General features: G+C 37.4%; 3 protein-coding genes across 5 annotated transcripts; 2 read left to right on the plus strand and 1 right to left on the minus strand.

Moving 5' to 3' along the window:
* Positions 1–5,368: 5,368 nt before the first annotated feature.
* Positions 5,369–6,415, plus strand: LOC112779143 (uncharacterized). The gene has a single exon (XM_025823393.1). It carries the CDS (start codon positions 5,369–5,371, stop codon positions 6,413–6,415), a length of 1,047 nt encoding a protein of 348 aa, XP_025679178.1.
* Positions 6,416–10,515: 4,100 nt separating this feature from the next.
* On the plus strand, positions 10,516–14,132 carry LOC112776122 (protein CHAPERONE-LIKE PROTEIN OF POR1, chloroplastic). 3 transcript variants are annotated; one of them, XR_003189818.3, is made up of 4 exons: positions 11,137–11,671; positions 12,442–12,799; positions 13,415–13,579; positions 13,709–14,132. XR_003189818.3 is itself a non-coding variant. In XM_025820133.2 (3 exons), exons 1-3 carry the CDS (start codon positions 11,315–11,317, stop codon positions 13,882–13,884), a joined length of 891 nt encoding a protein of 296 aa, XP_025675918.1. In that variant the 5' UTR covers positions 10,516–11,314; the 3' UTR covers positions 13,885–14,132. The 3 variants fall into 3 exon arrangements, 1 of the variants encoding a protein (XP_025675918.1); XR_003189819.2 differs by having other exon boundaries at positions 13,415–13,540; XM_025820133.2 differs by lacking the exon at positions 13,415–13,579 and having other exon boundaries at positions 10,516–11,671.
* Positions 14,133–14,640: 508 nt separating this feature from the next.
* Positions 14,641–17,895, minus strand: LOC112776120 (protein ALTERED PHOSPHATE STARVATION RESPONSE 1). Its single transcript, XM_025820130.3, has 4 exons — positions 16,734–17,895; positions 16,264–16,484; positions 15,751–15,974; positions 14,641–15,656 (listed from the first exon to the last, which is right to left on the minus strand). The coding sequence occupies exons 1-4, from the start codon at positions 17,749–17,751 to the stop codon at positions 14,786–14,788; spliced, it is 2,334 nt and encodes a 777-aa protein (XP_025675915.1). The 5' UTR covers positions 17,752–17,895; the 3' UTR covers positions 14,641–14,785.
* Positions 17,896–19,357: the final 1,462 nt, after the last annotated feature.

A 19,357-nucleotide genomic window follows, 5' to 3' on the forward strand; every position in this document is an offset into this window, starting at 1 on the left:
AAACTCTTACTAACTTAAGTATTAGAGTCCCTTGTAGGTACTTTCTACCACCATCGAAGTGAGGACGTCAAATAATCCATCATCTCAACGAATAAACCAAAACCTTAATTTAAAGAAGTCCAAATTTATCTTTGTTCTAATTAGCACCTCAGAACAGATAGACTCATAATGACTTTTTTACCTTTTAATTTATGAAAAATTATAATATTAATATTTAGTATAATTTTTAAAATTAATTTTTGACCTTTTAAAAAGTGATTTAAAATATTTTAATTTTTTTAAATAACTTAATTCAATTGTTTATTCAAACTTGTTCTAACTTTATTTAGTTTGGTAATAAAATAAATATTTAATTATTCTGTTAGTCTTTATGTTTTTATCAAATTTTTAATTAGGTTTTTATACTTTTTTTTCTTTTAATTAAGTCTTTATATTATTTTTTTAATTTTATAATTAGATCCTTTCTAGTATGAAAAATGTTAGAATTAATTAAATATTTTTTTTATAAATCGAAGATATTCATAATTAAAAACTAAACTAAATTTTTAAATGTATATATTTTGAGACAAATATTTGATTAATTTTAATATAAAAAATCTCATTATAAAATTAAAAAATAATCTAAAAATTTAATTAAAAAATATAAAAAATTAATAAAAATTTAATAAAAATATAAAAACTAAGAGAATAATTAAACCTAACCTAAAATAAATAGGCACATTAAATTGTCTTTATCAATTTTGTCCCATTAAGTTTCCTTCAAAGAACGAATGTGTCTACAACAAGTGCTATCCTAATTATCATTTTAATTTTAATGAACTCATCCGAATTCCGAATGATTATACAATTATTACGAATGAATAATAAAGAATTCCTTTGACATAGGAATGGATATTAGTCATATTACAATACAATGATAACAGAAAATGAAATACCATTAGAAAAAATGATAAACATATGAAAAATAATTTATAATGTATTGAATTAAGACAAAAATTATATCTATTCAATTCATAACATATTTTTTTTATGAGGAAAAAAGGGTAAGATCCCGAAAATTAAAAAAAAAAAAAAATAATTAGCACCTCTCAACCTGAGAGTGCTACTACAATCAAGTAACAAGGCATAAGAAATATCACGAGGAAGGAGTTGAAAATATGAAGACCAAGCGAAAACTCTTAACCTTTCTTCTCAAGCAAATTTGCACAGATATTGACTTCTCTAAGGTAGCGTTTGTTTTGAGGTACTGAGATAGAGATTGGAAGATTGAGACTTAGTATCATGTTTGTTGGTTTAGAGACTGGTACTAAAATTTTTGTCTCTGTTTTCAAAATTTCAATATTTCAGTACCTCCAAAAAGTGGAGACACAGGGGACTAAAATTTTTAGAGATGGAGACTGAAACTTTAATAACATTTTATACTTAAAATACCTTCATTTCAATTAATTAATTTCAATTTTATCCTTTGTACAAATTAAATTAGAATTTCATTCTTGTTTCAATTTTTGTCTCTCACTTTGCACCAAACAGAATACTGAGATTTATTTCAATCTTTGTCTCTTAGTCTCTGTCTCTAGATCTCATTACTAAACGCTACCTAAGAGTGTAGTTCCGTCTGAGATTTATCACTTAGTTCTTAAGAACATTAATGTCTTGAATCAGGGTTGAACAGGAGTAGAATATAGCACAACTATCTCTAATCAAGTTAACAGCCATTTAGAAATCTGTCTCTATTATCAAATCATGCATTTCATTTGCAACAGCTATTTGTAACTCTCTAACGATGTCCTAGAATTTAGCATGCATGATTGAACAATTTTTCAAATTACAGGAGAAGCCTTTAATGAATTGGCCCATATGATCACAAAAGATCCCACCACAAGCAGCATTATTATTGACACCGAAGAAAGAGCCATTCACATTTAATTTAATGGTGTTCTCAACTGGCGGCAACCACCTAAACTAAGCCCCTGTGCTTCCATATGTTCTTGGAGAATTTAAAGAATGTCTAGCCAACTTTAAAATATCATTAGACCGCGCTGTGATGGAACACTGCAACTCTAGACCTCACGTGAATACTTTTGAAAACCATCCTAATGCGAAAGAATAACAGTGATGAAAAACTCACCCCAAAAACCATCGGTCACTCGTTAGTAGAGGAAAAAATATAAATCAATCATTTATGTTTCGACAAGTTGAAGAAGAGATTTCAATCCACATAGTTGGGGAGTAAGAGATTCCAATTCAAGCGTGCAAAAGGACAGTCCATTAAGAGATGAAGGACAGTTTCCTCTGCATCTTGACACCTCAGATAGAAAGAGATGTTGGTCATGCATCTCCTACTTTTGGTACCATTAGTGAGTAGAGCCTCTTTCGCAGCTAATCAAAGGAAGGTGTGAACCCTCTCACGACCCTCCACTTCCAAATTAACCAAAACACTTGATAAGGAGGAGAATAGTCTTTATGATGGAGGCGTATGTAGTCTTCAAATCGAAGGTGCCACCGGAGGAGAGAGCCCAAGCAATCTAGTCATTTGCCTTCCAGGGCGACGGGGGAGCCATTGCAAGGATCTACTTCACTACCTCTTCCGAGAGCCTCTTCCTAAGCTTAGCTTCATCCCATTGCCCAGAAACCAAAAGAAAATCATTTAGAGTCGAAGACAATTCTGTGTCATTAATTACCTGACTGGAGTATTGCTTGAGCCTTCTTGAGTTTGGGACCCAATTGTGGTTCCAAAAGCGTATGCTTGAGCCACTCTTTACCCGTCAAATGATGTTAGTCTCAACATCCTTCCAAGCATTGCACACCCCTTTCTAGAGATTCGAATCCGTGTTTCTCCTCAGAATTTCTGAGATAATGTATGTGCCACACTTATACTTGGATTGAAGGACCTTAACCCAAAGATTCTCCTTCTTTTCTATGAGGCCGCAACTAGTTTTGATCATAAATGCATGGTTCAAGTCTCTGGCATGATGGATCTCCAAGCCCCTTGAAGATTTGGCTTTACAAACGTTCCAACTTATAAGATGCATCTTTCGTATATTGTCTGTACCTCCCCAAAGGAATTTCCTACAATGAGCATCAAGCAGATTACAAGAATGTGATGGAATAAAAGCATTTTGCATGGTATAAGAAGGTAAAACAGTAAGGACAGATCTTACCAAGGTTGCTATTCCTGCAAGGGAGAGGGAGGACGCTTTCCAATTATTAAGCCTGGATTGCAGCTTGTTGATTAACCCCTTATAGGTCTCTTGGGTGGTTCCAAAGTGCAGAATAGGGACTCTGAGATACTTTCCTAGATCATCAGTGATAGAGAAACCAAGAGCCGAGCTTATTTCTTCTTTCACATTATGCTCCCACATTGTTAAAAAAGTAGACATGAGTCTTTTCGTTACTAACTTTCTACTTAGAACTAACACCGAAAACTTCAAGAACTCTCGTTATTAGCTCTGTTTGCTCTACAGTGGCCTCTGCAAAAAGAATGAGGTTGTTCGCAAAATAGAGGTGGGAAAGATAAAGTCCTTCGTTATTGAGCTTTATAGGCTTCCAGAACTTTATATCCACAGCTGCACGAATGAGATGAGAGAGGTGTTCCATACAAAGCACAAATAGGTAAGGCGAGCGAGGGTCTCCCTGCCTAATACCTCTGGTCAGAAGGAATTCATCCAAAGCTTCACTGTTCAAGAGGATTCTCATATTGGCAGTGGATATACAAGCATGGACAAGGTCAATCGTGTTCTAAGGAAAGTCAATGTTCTAAAGAGTGTCTTTAATGAAGTTCCACTTGAGCCTGTCATAAGCTTTCTCAAGACCAATCTTAATGGTCATCCATCCTTTCTCGCCTTTCTTGATTCTCGTAGAATGCACGAATTCTTGGGTAATAATTATATTATCCGAGCTATGTCTCATCGGCATAAAGCTGCTTTGCATTGGTGCCACCAACTTTTCCATCACCTTTCTAATTCTCCTAGCCAGGGCCTTAATGATGACCTCATATGAGACGTTACAAAGGCTAATCGGACGCACATATGCTTGAGGTGAGGCCAGTGTTTTAAAATAGTGGCCATGGCGGCGCTATGGCGGAATGGCGTGGCGGGATTTGGCCTCGCCGCCATACGTAGGCCACCGCGACGTGCTTATCACAGCGGGGCAAAAGGCGCCGCAATTGAGGTGGCGCCATGGTGGTCTGCCATGAGAATGGCGGAAAATGGCGGGTTTTTTCGGATTTTTCAAAAAAATTCGAGGGTAATTGGGTAATTTTGCAAAACCCTAAATGAAAGAGTAACCCACGTTCAGCCGCTGCAGTTCAAAAATGAGCCTTCCTCTCTAAACGTCCAAAACGGCTATTTCTCTCTGTTCTCTTTCTCTCTTCTCTCTGCCTCCCAGCACCGCAGATCCTAGCCACCGCCCGTCACCGTTCGTCGCCGCCCGTCGCCGCCGCCTGTTGCCGTTCGTCGCCGACCGTCACCGCTGGTGGTCACCACCGCACATCACCACAATTTCCTCTTTTTTCTGGTTTGTAGAAGTTACCGTTCCCTTTTTTTTCCATTCAGTTCACTCACTTCACTGTCTCCTTCTCCTTCTCTTCCCTCATAAACCTCTCTTCCTCCAATTTTTTTTTCCTTTCAGCTCAGTTCACCTTCACCATGTCAACTTCTAGACCAGCCCGTAATTCTGATGCCCCTGCCTCTACCCCTGTCCCTGCCCCTGCCCCTGCCCCTGCCCTTGCCTCTGCCTCTGCTGGCCATGCTGCTGGAACTGCTGCTCGTCCTACAGCTGCTGTCCGTGCCACTAGGATTGATTTAGGGTGGAAATATGTTAGTGCTGTAGAAGAGGGAAATAACAATGACACCATATGTAATTTTTGTGGAAAAATTATGAGAGAAGGAATTACACGGGCAAAGGAGCACTTAATGATTAAGCCTGGGAATGTTGCTGGATGTAAAATGGTCCCAAAGGATGTTATTGCTGAATTATGGGAGTTCTACAACCAGAAAAAAATCGAGGAAGACAAAGTTCTATGCCGGTAAGCACTGAGGAACATAGTGTCAATGCTAGGGAGCTTGATTTAGATAGTTTGGGTTTTGGATTGTCCGAGGAAGATGCTCAAGGAATTGATGAAATTCCAAATCCAACTCCAATGGCAGCAGCTAGAGGGGGGGCAAGTTCTATGAGAGGTCCAATGGACTTGTTTATGAAAAGACCCGAAACTGCCATTGCAAGAAACAAAAAGGAGAAACAGAGGCAACAGAATATCAAGGAAGCATGTAATAAGGAAGCGGTTCGTAGAGTTCATCGATACATAGCCCAATGGTTCTAGCAAGCTGAGATTCCATTGAATCCAGTAAGGTTGAAGAGTTTTCAAGAAATGTTGTGGGCTGTTGGAAGCTTTGGTCCTAATTTACCTGCTCCCACTTATCATGCTCTAAGGGTGCCACTCCTTAATGAGGAATTAGAATACACCAAAGACTTGTTGAAGGGTCATAAGGAACAATGGAAAAGTTATGGTTGCTCTATTATGTCAGATGCTTGGACGGATAAGAGACAACGGAGCATTATCAATTTTCTTGTAAACTCTCCTGCTGGGACAATGTTTTTGAAGTCTATTGATGCCTCTGATTATGTGAAGACGGGTGAAAAAATGTTTGAGCTTCTTGATGGTATTGTTGAGGAAATTGGGGAACAAAATGTTGTTCAAGTTGTAACTGACAACGGGAGCAACTATGTTCTAGCCGGTAAGTTGCTGATGGAGAAAAGACCGAATTTGTTTTGGACCCCGTGTGCTGCCCATTGTTTGGATTTGATGCTTGAAGACATTGGGAAGTTACCATTAATCCAAAAAACCATAAAAAGTGCTATTTCTTTGGTTAGCTTCACTTATAGCCATTCTAGCACTTTATCCATGTTGAGACAATTCACAAATGGCAAGGAATTGGTGAGGCATGCAGTCACCCGATTTGCCACTTCATTTCTCTCTTTGGAAAGGCTTTATGAGGAGAAAGGAAATCTAAGAAGAATGTTCACTTCGGATGAGTGGGTAAGGAATAAGTTGTCAAGGGAGGCAAAGGGGAGGGAGGCAACAAAGATTGTTATTAGGCCCTCCTTTTGGAATCATGTCAAGTACACCCTTAAGATCATGGGGCCTCTTGTTCGGGTGCTTCGACTTGTTGATGGGGAGAAGAAGCCGCCAATGGGTTATATATATGAAGCAATGGAGAAGGCAAAGGAATGCATCATGAAAATATTTTCTAATGATGTGAGCAAATATTCTGAAGTTTTTAAAATCGTTGACAACAGATGGAATTGCCAACTTCATCGTCCGTTGCATGCAGATGGTCATTTTCTGAATCCAGAGTTGTTTTATGATAATCCTCGCATTGAATTGGATTTAGAAGTTACAAAGGGATGGTTTTAGTGCATCACTAGATTGGTGCCAAGTATAGCTGTGCAAGAGAAGATATTGGAGGAGCAAACACTATATAAGGCCGGCTATGGACTTTTTGGATCATCCTTTGCAAAATCTCAGAGGAAAAAGATTTCACCCGGTAAGATTGTTATAAATTTTACAAAACTTTATAAATTTAGTTCGATTAAAGGCTTAGACAAATTTATTTTAATTTTATAGCATTTTGGTGGCGGACATATGGGCATGAGGCTCCAAACATGCGAGACCTTGCTATCAAGATCTTGAGCTTGACTTGTAGTGCTTCTGGATGTGGGCGCAATTGGAGTATATTTGAGCATATTCATACTAAGAAAAGAAATAGGCTTGATCATGAAAGGATGGAGAGTTTGGTCTTCATAAAGTATAACCAACAACTCATCGAGAGGTACAACCTTAAAGATGAAGTTGACCCTATTGCATTCAATGACATTGATGAGTGTAATGAGTGGTTAGTGGGAGAAATTGGGACTGCCACCTTTCGAGATGACGATAATATGGATGATGATGCTGATTTGGTTCATCAAGATGACAACACTTTGAGTTGGAACCTTGTTTTTGAAGCAATGGGAGGACATGAGCCTACAACATATACTAGAAGACAACAAAATAAAAAAAGAAAAGAACCTGCAACTGCAAGAGGTGGTGCAAAGGGTGGACCAAGTGGGTCTAAGGCTTCAAAAAAGGAAAAAGAAAAGCAGTAATTGTGGAAGAGGAAGAAGAACCAGAATTTGAAGATGAAGAGGATTCTGAAAATGAAGAAGAACAAGAAGAGGAGATTCAATTCAATGATACTGAATCAGAGGATGATGAGGGGGTAGAGGGACACGATAATAATCGTGTTAATTTGGATGAATTTGATGAGAGCTAGAATGTAGATGGTTTATAGTTATTATGTTTTATGTCTTCTATTTTATGGCTTGCTTATGACTTTTGAGTTATGATTTGAACTTGATGTTATATTTATTTGCTAAATTTGCTACTATATTTGCTATATTAATTAGATGTTTTATGACTAGAAAGTTGCTTATATAGATAGATTTTATAGTTTATTATATTTGCAATTTTTCTGCATGTTTTTTTGCATATATATGTGTATTTTAGGTAATCCGCCATTTTCGCCATTTTCCGTAACGCCATCCGCTATAACTTTATGGCGGATTTTTGGCTCACCGCCATTAGCCGCCATCCGCAATCAAAAACTATGGGTGAGACACCAGCTCCACTTCAGGAATTAATGTGATCGGCGTATCATTAATGTTACGGACATCTGACATATTCTCAATGATTTTACCAACCATACGACATAAATCAGATCCAACAACATCCCAATTTCGTCGATAAAAAATAGCTTGTAAGTCGCCTTTCCATGGGCTTTAAGTGGACCCATACTAAAGAAGGAGTCTTTGATCTCAGATGAGTGAAATTAGCTCCAACACTAAGAAGCTCTTCTGGACTAAGCTTGGGAAAAGCTTAATTAATCTCAAAAGGTCTGTCCGGAGCGTCATCCATGTAAAGTCTCTGATAAAAATTGGTAACGATATTTTCTAAAGGTGTTTGCTCTAGCATCCAATTCCCTTAATCATCTTACAACTTCTCAGTATTATTTATCCATCTGCGAGCCATCATTGTGCCGTGGAAATATTTAGTATTATGGTCCCCATATTCAATCCAATTAAGCATTGAGTTTTGAAACCATAGAAGCTCCTCTTGCATAAGAATCTCCCCATACTGATCCCCTAACCTTCCTTGCAAGTCTTAAAGAAAGCGATTAGGACTTCCACTGAGACTATTCTGAATACATTGTAGTCTTCTGAGAATAGTATACTTTCTCTTATGTATGTGCCTAAACACATGGGAATTCCTAACTTTTAAAGAATTATGAAACTCTTCTAAGCACGCATTCCAAGGTAAATGATTATTTAAGATACTTTTAACCATATTATCAAACTCTGGATGACTAAACCAAGCTGCTAAAAACCTGAATGGTCGTTTATCCCGATTGGGTAAGGGAGGAACCTGTAACTGCAAACAGAGGGGAGAATGGTCCAATTTAAGCATGGGAAAATGGTGAACGAACGCACTAGGAAAAGCAATTTGCCACTCAAGCGCTGCTAACCCCTAATCAAGCCTCTCCATTAAGCTTCCTCTCTTTCAGGTGAAAGGCGAACCTGAATACCCCAAATTGATGAGTCCACAGTTAGAAATACAAGAAATAAACTCATAACATGCTCCTCCAAACTAATTAGGAACACCACCAGTCCTCTCAAAGTCATGCAATAGAGCATTGAAGTCCCCTATGGTACACCATGGGAGATTACTACTACCTCTCAGGACATGCAAGCTCTCCCATAAATAATTCTAAGATGTATATGTGGGCTAACAAAGTTCTCCGTTATTAAGAGCCATTGAATAGAATTCTTCTCTTTAACTTTTATATGCACAAATTGAGAGCCATGGTAAAGAATCTCAATATCTCAAAAAGTTTTGTCGCAAAGCACCCAAATACCACCCGATTGACCCTATCCTCTTCCACAAAACTCTCATTGAACCCCATATTATCCTTCACAGCTTTGCCTTGAAAACCACTAATGTGCGTTTCAACCAGAATCAGTAACTTAACATCATAATTCTTTCTCAAATCTCTAATTAGGGTAGAAAAACCTTTACCTTTTGCTCCCCGAAAATTCAAAGAGACAATATTCATGGTTATCCGAAAGTAAAGACGAGCCACTAAAGACCCAAAATTAGACCGAAGCAAAAGCATTCAATTTCCATGGAGGCATCTTCCGAGAACATCAGTTCCTTTCCTTTCGCCTTTTTTCTACTCACTCCAACACTCTCATCCAGTGGTTTGTCTGGTGGCCCAATGGTAACTCCATCCATAAGTCTTGCAGAGCTTTCCAAAAAAGAGTTAGGGCATTAGATGGGGAGGGGGGAGGGGCGGTTATTGTCCATGTGGCTAATTTTGACGGCTTGATTCTTCTTCATAAAGTTGAAGGCTTCCTATTGTTTCTTCTCGAGATTCCTCATTCTGGCAAGCATGTCCATCTCCATCTCCATCAGGTATGAGTTCTTGAGTTTCAAAGAGGAGTTCTCATTCATTTTTTGGGATTTGGCATTTTTTTTTATGGAACAAGCCTTTTTGGAACCTTGGAATTTTTTTTCCGCACCAAGGCATAAGGTTTTTCTAACTTCAGGCTTACTTGTTTGGTCTTTTATTTGGGTTTGTTTTGGGTGCGGCCCATCTTGCATGGTTTCAATATGAGTACCTTGTACACGTATGTCCTTGTCACTACGAGATTCACCTCTTTCTTCGTTCAGAATATCAAAACACGATCCCTCTCTTTACTATTGATCGAATTTTCTTTAGCACTTGCCTTATTCGAGTGTGATTCTTTTCCGAAATTACTCCTTCAATTTTTAGTCAAAATCTTTTCTTGCTTCTTCCTGATTAGTCGTTTGACATCATCCAAGGCCCAAAATCGGGAGGACTTTGATTGGCCTTAACTTTCTCCCCCAAATCGGGACTTTTCTGAATGATGTTTTCCATCAGAGAGCTAGTCCATCCCTTCGCTGGTCTATCCCCTCCTTGGTTGGATGCAGCGACCAAACTCGGTTGCTGGGTCTCAATGACGACGACTTCAGAGCACTGATCCGCCTTGTGGCCATATTTGCCACATGAAAAGCATATAAGGTGCAAACTTTTATATTTAATGTAAGATTATTTCCCAGAACAGAGATCTAGGAACTAACTTCCCTGTCAGATTGATTTCAACGCAAATCCTTGCAAACCTGCCTCTAGAGTGAATGGACGTAGTTTGATCAATCTTTAGCATATAACCAATAACAGAACCAATCCTCCATAAAAAGCAGTGGTTATACAACTCAATTGGCAGATTAGGGATTCTGACCTATACCGCAAGTTTTCTCACCATACTCTTCGCGGATAGGAAAAAGACCTTTAACGTTGGACGATTAGATAATACATAACAATTATTCATAGACCTCTAAAGAGAGTATGAGAATAATCCTTTTCTTTTAAAAAGTGCACCAAAAAATAGTCACGATCCATATGTATGTGGCTTTTATCGTATCGTTATTCACCCAATCCCTATGAAAACGTTACTCCATGAATGCAAGACCTACTCTCTTTTCAAGGAGTTTCATCATTAAAACCGTCTTCCATGACTTACAGTCTTACACCATTCGTCAAATTCATCCTTAAACACAGGAATCACCGGACACAGATCGAAGGGTTTACTCCTCTCTTGGGATACTTCTGACCATCATACCCAGAGAAGATAAAAGCGAGTCCTTGTACGAGACTGACCTGTTTTTTGTTGATCCATTTGGCTCCTCCATGGTAGTATCCATAGTCCCCACTCTCATTCAAATCTATCCCTTCCCGATCCTTAACCTTCTTAGTACTCCTTTGCACCAAGTCCGCCTCATAGTAGAGCTCTCTTCCGTAGAAGCACTCGTCTTAAAAGTCTTTTTCCATGACATATATATAAAACCAAAAATTCATCAAAACAAAAACAAGCCAATATTCCTACACACCAAAATTCATGTAACGTAGAAGCAAAAGAAGTGGATATAACAGACAAGACGCCACTTGCGTTAACGTTTAATAAGACGATAATGATGACGAAGATATTAATTAGCATCAACGGTCACAAACAAACCAAATGTGGCGCTACATGCTTCCGTTCCGTCTCCGTTAAACTTAAAACTATTTCAAGTTTTCAACACTTCACCTCTTTTTTTTTTTTTCTTCTTCTCTTTCTTTCTCACTCAGATTAAGTTAAAGCCTCACACTCTCAATTCAATTTCTTTCACAAAAATAAAATTAAAATAAAATAAAAATAAATGGCTGCCACACTTTCCGTCCGGCCCGACCGCCTCTCATCCGGTTCATCCTTCCCCGGACATCCGGTTCGCCGACTCGACGGAGTTCCACTCGGAAAGCCGATCGTCACCGAACCATGGCGTGGCGCCGCTCCCCTGCAGACGAGGTACTGGAGGAGGCTAGCGCGGCCGGCGAGGACGGTGGCGCCGGTGCAGGCCGGGTCGAGAGCGGACGACTCGTCGGCGCCGTTCGAGATGTCGGTGGAGAGCGCGCTGAAGCTGCTCGGAGTGTCGGAGGGAGCTTCCTTCGAGGACATACTCCGCGCCAAGAACTCCATCGTCGCTTCCTGCAAGGGCGACCACGAAACTATCAAGCAGGTTCTCTTCTTCTTCTTTCTTCGATTTATTTGATTGTTTTTAATTTTCTCGCGAGTTTAGGATAATTCGAAACGGTTATTCGGTGATTCTCATTCGCATTTTAATAATCACCTCCTATTGTGTGGTATATATTAGAAAACTATAGATTTTGGTTTATAGGTCTGAATTTGCTTGCAGTGGTTTAAATTGCGTTAGATTATGTTGTCATGATAAGGGAGTTAAAAAATTGGATGGATGAGTGGTTAACGGCTTTAACTGATTTTAGATTTACTAGGGATTAGGGAACTTTACTCTTTAAGTTAGGTAGTGTGTAATTTATGTGAATAATTCAGCTGATTTATATGGTTAATCAATTGCCCAATGATTAATAGTTGAGTTAGTTCAATAATTTGGTTGAATACATGTATGTGAAGTATCAGTACACAATGTCTCTATGCAGCTATATCATAAATGAATGTGATTTTTATTTTGTGGCGTTCTTTTTCCACGTTGTAATCTCTGTGTTTGGGTTATGTGTGTAATAAGAGGCCTAAAGGAATGATGGGGATTACTCCATCTTACAGTTTATATGAACATGAAGCCATGCACTATTCTGTTTGCCTTTGATTTTTTTTTTTTTTATTATAAGGTCAGTACTTTTGTGTTGTTATGCCGCGGGTTGGCATCGAATTTGTTAATATCTCGCTTTTTCGGTTATGGTTTACTCTCTTATGAATCTAGATGAAGTGTACTCCCTTATCGATGCATTTGGTGGGATTTTCTTTTTCTAGGTTGAGGCCGCGTATGACATGTTGCTTATGCAGAGCCTAAGCCAGCGGCGAGCAGGAAAAGTAGTGAACAGCAGTGTTCGCTATGCTGATGTCAAACGTGTTAAGTCCCCAGCTGTGGGATCAATGCCTCAATGGTTGCAATCCACCATGAAGAATTCCCCTGTTTCAATTGTGTCACCTTCCACTAGTGATTTAGGCTTACAAGCTGGAGTATATGGTGCATTGATGGGTTTAACCTATATCAACGGGACTTCTACACCCTCTGCTGGTTATGCTGGGGCTGATGTTCCTGGACTTATCTTGGCTGGTAGCTTTGGAGCTTCTCTGTACTTCATGACCAAAAAGAATGTTAAGTTAGGTAAGGAGACTGATTGTCAGGTTGTTACATTGCAAAATAATTTCTGTTTCATAAGTATTTCCTATTGACTTGAATGTTGGAAGGCCAAAATGTGTGGGAAAACAAGAGGAAAGGAAAAATTCTGAGTTTTATTACCTTCTTTACTTTGTTTAAACTGTAAAATGAAGACTGATATGCAGATGAAACCAATGAGGGCTATGAATTAACTCCATCTCTTGGATTTTCTGAAAACAGTTTTTTGATGTAGGATTTTGTTCTGCTTGTTGTCTAGGTTACTTTCTGACCTAATGCAACTATTTTTTACATAATATAATCATCCGTGATAAAATATTTAGAGAAAGTTATAAGTTAAGCTTATAGTTATCCATAAAAGCACCTTCTGTGCTGAACTTCCTCTTGCATTGTAATGAGTCCTGGAATACACAATCAATAACTGCCATGTTAGTGTGGCTATTACATCAGACCTTATCCGAAGAATGAGACCAACCTATTGTTTTGACTTCATTTTATATGTTCTTCCAGCTTTCCAGTATTGAATGTAAAAGAGACTGGGTTTACAGGAAAAAGATTGTAATTTTGGTGCTGCTAATCTTAATGTTGGTTACTCCTGTTTAGAGTATGTCACATGAGGAGGGCATTATTTACTAAACATGAAGATTATGCCAATGAAAATGGTTGTCTCTGGAGGACTTAGAAGTTAGAACTATCAAATAAATGTGGCAGTTAATGTAGTTGAAAAAGGTGATCACCTTGACAAATGACAAATGGTTGCTTCTAGCTGTGGGTGATCCTGTCAGACCTTTTGCCTCTTTCTTCCAACTCTGTTTAATTCTTATGGATTATCATAACCACTATTCTTTGAATTCTCAATTTGCTCTTTTTTACATTGTTCTTATCTATTTTTTGCAGGGAAGGCTACAGTTATTACCATAGGAGGGCTCATAGCTGGTGCAGTAGTAGGATCGGCTGTAGAGAACTGGTTGCAGGTAGATATTGTCCCATTTATGGGCATTCACTCCCCTGCTGCTGTTGTTAGTGAAATCATAATTATTTCTCAATTCTTGGTTTCTCTGTACCTAAGGTAGAGATAGAAAAACACATGACCATGTATTAAAATGTGAAATTGTAATTATTTATTTGCTTGCAGCATGATCATACCCAAAGTTTTTTTCTTTAATCTTTTTCCCTCCCCTTAGGATGTGAAATCATTGAATATGTACAAAACTTTGAATAGAATGTAGCTGCTTATCTTGGCAATTAGCAACCATGAAACTTATATTGGATGGAGGGAGATGTATGATCATTATTGTTTAGTAAGCATTTTGCAATTCCATATTGATTTCTTTATTGTTTAATAAGCATTTTGCAAACTTATATATATGGGGCATATTTTGTTTGGGTGTGGGTTGAAAATTTGTGTTGGTATTTACATAATCTTTTGAAATTGAAATGTATTATTTGGTTTCCAATAATGCCTCACGTATGAAGTGTTTTTCTAGGCAGAAAGGAGCGTTAAATATTACCTTTTAATCTTTTATGAACAATCAAAGAAATGAGCAAAAATATGTTATAATGGCCCAAGCAAACAAAAGGAAAGTTAGCTTTGTAGATGGTGCGAAATTGGATTAGTAACTTAAAAAGATGGCAAAAATATGGTTCCTGGAGAACACTACTATTCATAATATTTTATACTTGAGCTTCTATGCTACCTTGGCTACTACAGATTTCAAAGATATCCACCCTTTTAATCCCATACAATCTGCATTTTCTTGATCTCTTACCTTCTAATGGTGAATACGGGAACAATATAATACAAATATTTAAACTAGAAAAAAATGCCAAGTGCCAACTAATACCTTAAATAATAAAATTGATGTCTCAGCGAGCTGCTTCGACACAAACACCACACAAATAATAGTATCATAATTACATAAACCATTACAACACAAATATATCTCAACCTCACTACTCACTAATCTAATGCAGTTATTGTCCATTTTTGTTGCAATTTTCAGCATTGCAGCCATCACCCTCTATATACCCAATGTTCCCAACCTTGTCACCATTTTCACTGCAAGCAACAAGCTCATTGTACATTCTCTGTGATGCTTTGGAGAACTCGGTTAGGGATTCAAACACCAAAGAGAATCCAGATTGCAATCCACGTAGTGTTATCCTTTGTGTTTCTTGCATGCAACTTTGATGCTTCTCTTTCTCTACCTCCAGTTTTCTTCTCAGTGTCTCCAACTGATCATCATTCTTCTCCATCAAGCTTTCTTCTTGATCTTGATCATGATTACTTCCCGCCTCTGGTTTCGGGTCCATTACTTGCAACTCAAGCAACTTCATCTTTGAATCTTTATGCAAACTTAACGACCTTCTTTCCAAGTCTTTGGCTAGGCTATCTACTTTCCTTTTCTGCTGCAACTCTTCACCCTGCTGATGCCAAAGAGCTCTCACATCCTTCGCCACGCTTTTCAATGCAAGCGATACCATTTTGTCGGGTAACTTTTGCAGGGAATTTAACCAATTGCTGCATATCACAAGTAGTGGTGGCCCATTGGCTTGATGATATGGCATGGGTACATCTTTGCTTCTCGAGTAGAATTCAACTTCTGGGACTATAAACTTGCTCAGCCAACTGTGAAGAGCTTCAACATATGCCTTTTGAGCAGCAGTGTACTCTCTAAAACACATTCGCCAGTTTTGAAGCTGTGTTTCGAGCTGAAGAGTCGCCAACCGGTGAGATTGATTGCAGAATTTCCCGAATGTGGGACATGTGAAAGACTTCACTTCAGAAAGAATCATCTTCTGAGTTTCATGGGATTCCAACATAACTTTCCACGATTGTGTCAAACTGCATACATTGCATTAGGAAAACGGAAAATAAGAAACCAACCAGTCTCAAAATTGTTGAGTCCATTAGTTTCCAGTAGTATATATTATCTCACCCTTTCAATAGTTCAACAATTTGAGGCTGTAACTCTTCATCTCTCATTTTCTGAATTCTTTTTGAGATCGATTCTGCACGACGTATTGCAACCAAGATACCAGCATATAGATCTTTCGCAGCAGCTTTCGTTTTGTCCATACTAGTTTCATCATCTCCTTTAACATTTTTGTTTCTCAACTGTGCACACTTTTTCTCATAATTTTTCCTGATGTTATCTCCAGCCTAATGAAAATTTCTCGGTGTCAACTCGAATGCAAGATGGGACAAAAGAGGAAAACAAGGCCAGGAAGCAGGATTGTAAAATCTATTACATATTCCAAAGTATCGATCACAAAATATTAACACAAGCTATAATATTCCAACTAGTAATTATTGTGGATATGTTTTCATCACCTTTCTAAGTATGCTTCTGAGGAAGCAGAACATGATAAATAATGCAGATGATTCAACTATAAGCGATATCATCATTGTAAAACAGAAAGTATAACTTCAAGCAGAAGTAGTACCATACCTTAACCTCCTCAAACAACTTCTTTTCCCATTCATATAACCTTCCTAAGGTTAATAAATGACTTCCTGAATCCATTCCACCATAATCATCAAAGAGATCATTCTTATATTCCACCCAAGTTGATGAATTTTTCGTATCCGAAACCACAAGACTCTTGCATGAGGATGGCCTAGATGACATGGACTTCCATGTTATTGCCTGAATAAGTTTGGTCGAACTTTCTGCATTAACATCACATGTTGTTTAAACTTTCTCAAGGCATAAATAACAGTGAAGTGCAAGTGAAAGAGGATCATAAAAAGTGCATCAATGTATCATTTTCAAGAATCATAGAGATGAAATAAGCAACTAAAGTGCACAAATCATACCCTATAAATCATACCCCAGTATTTTGTAAATATTCCTATAAACAAATCACATAAATTTTTCTGAGATAACAGAAAGAAGACACAGTGAAGAGAAGGAGGCACCTTTTATTTCATCCAAACTAGAATGAAGTGGAATCCTATTAGCCTCAAGCATCTTTGTTAGATCCTTTCCAGAATCATAAGCCCTCACAAAATGATCTTCAATGTCCTTCAAAGCCTCAAGAAGTTCTCTCCCTTCACCTTCTGTCTCAAGAACAGCAAGCCCTCTCTGCTCACCTTCATCCACACCCTTCACACTCTCACTCACCACGTGCTCCTCACGTGCACTATTCCTCTTCTTCTTTTTCTTATTCTTCTTCTCTTCAAAAACATTCACCACCACCTTGCTCACATCAACAACCTCCTCTTCTCCTTCTTCCTCTTCTTCTCTTTCTAGTACTTCTTCTTCTAATTCTGGAATCCCTTCCTCCTCCCTCACCACCCTCAAATCATCATCTGAGTTCCCCCGGTATCCACTGATAACCTCATTGGTTCTCATAACATCAAAAGGGTTGAAGAAATCCCACCCAAAATCCCTCTGTGGTGATGGCATTGAAGCTGCCATAGGCATAGACATAGGCATAGGCATGTGCATGTAGTAGTACTCACATGGCTGCTGTTCTTGTTCTTGTTCTTGTTGCTGCTGCTGTTGTTCATCTTGCACTTGTTCTCTCTTACATTGAGCTTCTTCTTCTTCAACCTTGTCCTCCCTCTCTTCCTCAGAACAAGAAGTATTGCATGAGCCACAAGGTGGTGAAGCAGCAATGGCTTCAACATGCTTTGTCTCTGATGGAGTCTGTTGAAGGAACATGGGGTTGGTTATCACATTCTGAGAGGGAGGAGGAGGAGGAGGAGGAGAAGAAGGAGGGAAAGTTATGAGGAAAGGTGAAGAAGGAGAAGAATGGCGTGCAACAAAGAGTTTAATGGAAGCAGCAACAGCATAGAGAGAATGAAAGTACTTGCAATGTGCCTCAGCAAGTTCATATCTTTTGTCCACTGCTAACTTTAACTGCTTCTTTCTCTCTCTACACATGGACACCACTTCTTCTTCTTCCTCTAGTTTTGATGCTACACACCCCATTCTCTCTCTCTTAATGTGAAAAAAGAAGATGGGGGGTGTTTGAAGTGTTTTCTTAGAACACTACTTTTGGAAGATGGAGGGAGAAAGGTTTTTGCTTTATGAAATGTGGTGTTGTTTTCTCTGACAGAGAAAAGGAGAGAGCTTTCCCAGATATGAAGAAGGAGAAGGAGAAAGAAAAGGAGCAAGTTCAAAGAAACAAAAAAAAGTGCTTTTTTCTTTTCTTTTGCCTAGTTTAACGTGTGACAATAAAACCATTACATTCCTCTTTTTGTTCATGCCAAACAATTAAAAAAGCAAAAAAAAAAAATAATGCAGATAGTTACAACTTACAACCCTTTTCATCTATCTATCTCTCCAGTTTTTTCAGCAGCTATTTCACTTCTTCTTCTTACTTGTTAACATTAACAACAATAGCATGGAGCTACAAGGAACAACAAGAAAAGCAAAAGGAAAATACACACAAAAAAATAGTAAAATGAGAGTTTATTAGATATTAGTGACTTAGCTTATCAATGAAATAATGTAATCCTTGAAAAGAGTAGCATTAACAGCAAATATGATTAATAAAAGGAAGAAGTGCAAGTGTGTGAGTTGAGAGAGAGAGAGAGAGAGAGAGAGAGAGAGAGAGAAAAGAAGGTAGGGGCTCGAGAAAGAGAAAGAATGACATAAAGACAGGCTTCTAGTGTTTGGCAATTTGCAGATTTTGCACTTGATCACTTGCCTACTATACTAAACCATCCAATGAAATTTTTTTTTTCAAATATTTATATGATAAGAAAGTATAATTTAAAAATCGTTAAATTTGTATTTTATATTATAAGTTTCATTATTTTAATTTGAAAATAACTAAATATTTTTTATTTTATATTTTTTATTTTAAGAATTAGTTTTTATCATTAACTCATTCAATAATATTTTTTAGTATATACTCAAATAGATTCTTAAAGAATTTTGTGTTAGACATTTAACGCTTTTGTCTATAAATTTTTTTTTATTACATTAAATTTTTTTAATTTTTCAAAAATAATATATATAAGTTTTCATTTTAGTCAAATTTATTATTTTTATTTAAACAAACAGGTCTTAGAATATATAATAGAATGAATTACATGTATTATTTTTATAAAGTTTAAAAACTTTAACATAATAAATTTTTTTAAGGATAAAAATATCCGGCGCAAAATATTTTAAGAATATATTTTTATTTATTTTAAATTTCTAATTTCAAACTTTGAAAAAATTGTGAATTTTTTTTATGATTAATTCTTATTTTAGTTAGATTTTATCAATTTTTTTTATGTAAAAAGCGACAATTTAAGCTTTAGAATTAAAAGAGCAATATTTGGATACTAAATGAATGAAGGGGAGAAAAGAAAAGGTGTAAGTTAAAAATTAAAATGATATAAAAATAGTAAAATTATTTTTTAAGTTTCTAAACAATAAATACTAATAAAGATCTGGGGGTTTAAAAGCATCAGAAGCACAGAGAGATTAAAAACAAGGGTGAAGTTAGACTGAAATAATATTGTTGGATACACTTGATTAGTTGGACTGAGAAATTAGCTTATTAAAATTACATTAGCTTATCTTTCTCTAACACACAATA

This window comes from Arachis hypogaea, chromosome 19 (assembly GCF_003086295.3).
Source record: "Arachis hypogaea cultivar Tifrunner chromosome 19, arahy.Tifrunner.gnm2.J5K5, whole genome shotgun sequence".
Taxonomy (NCBI): domain Eukaryota; kingdom Viridiplantae; phylum Streptophyta; class Magnoliopsida; order Fabales; family Fabaceae; genus Arachis; species Arachis hypogaea.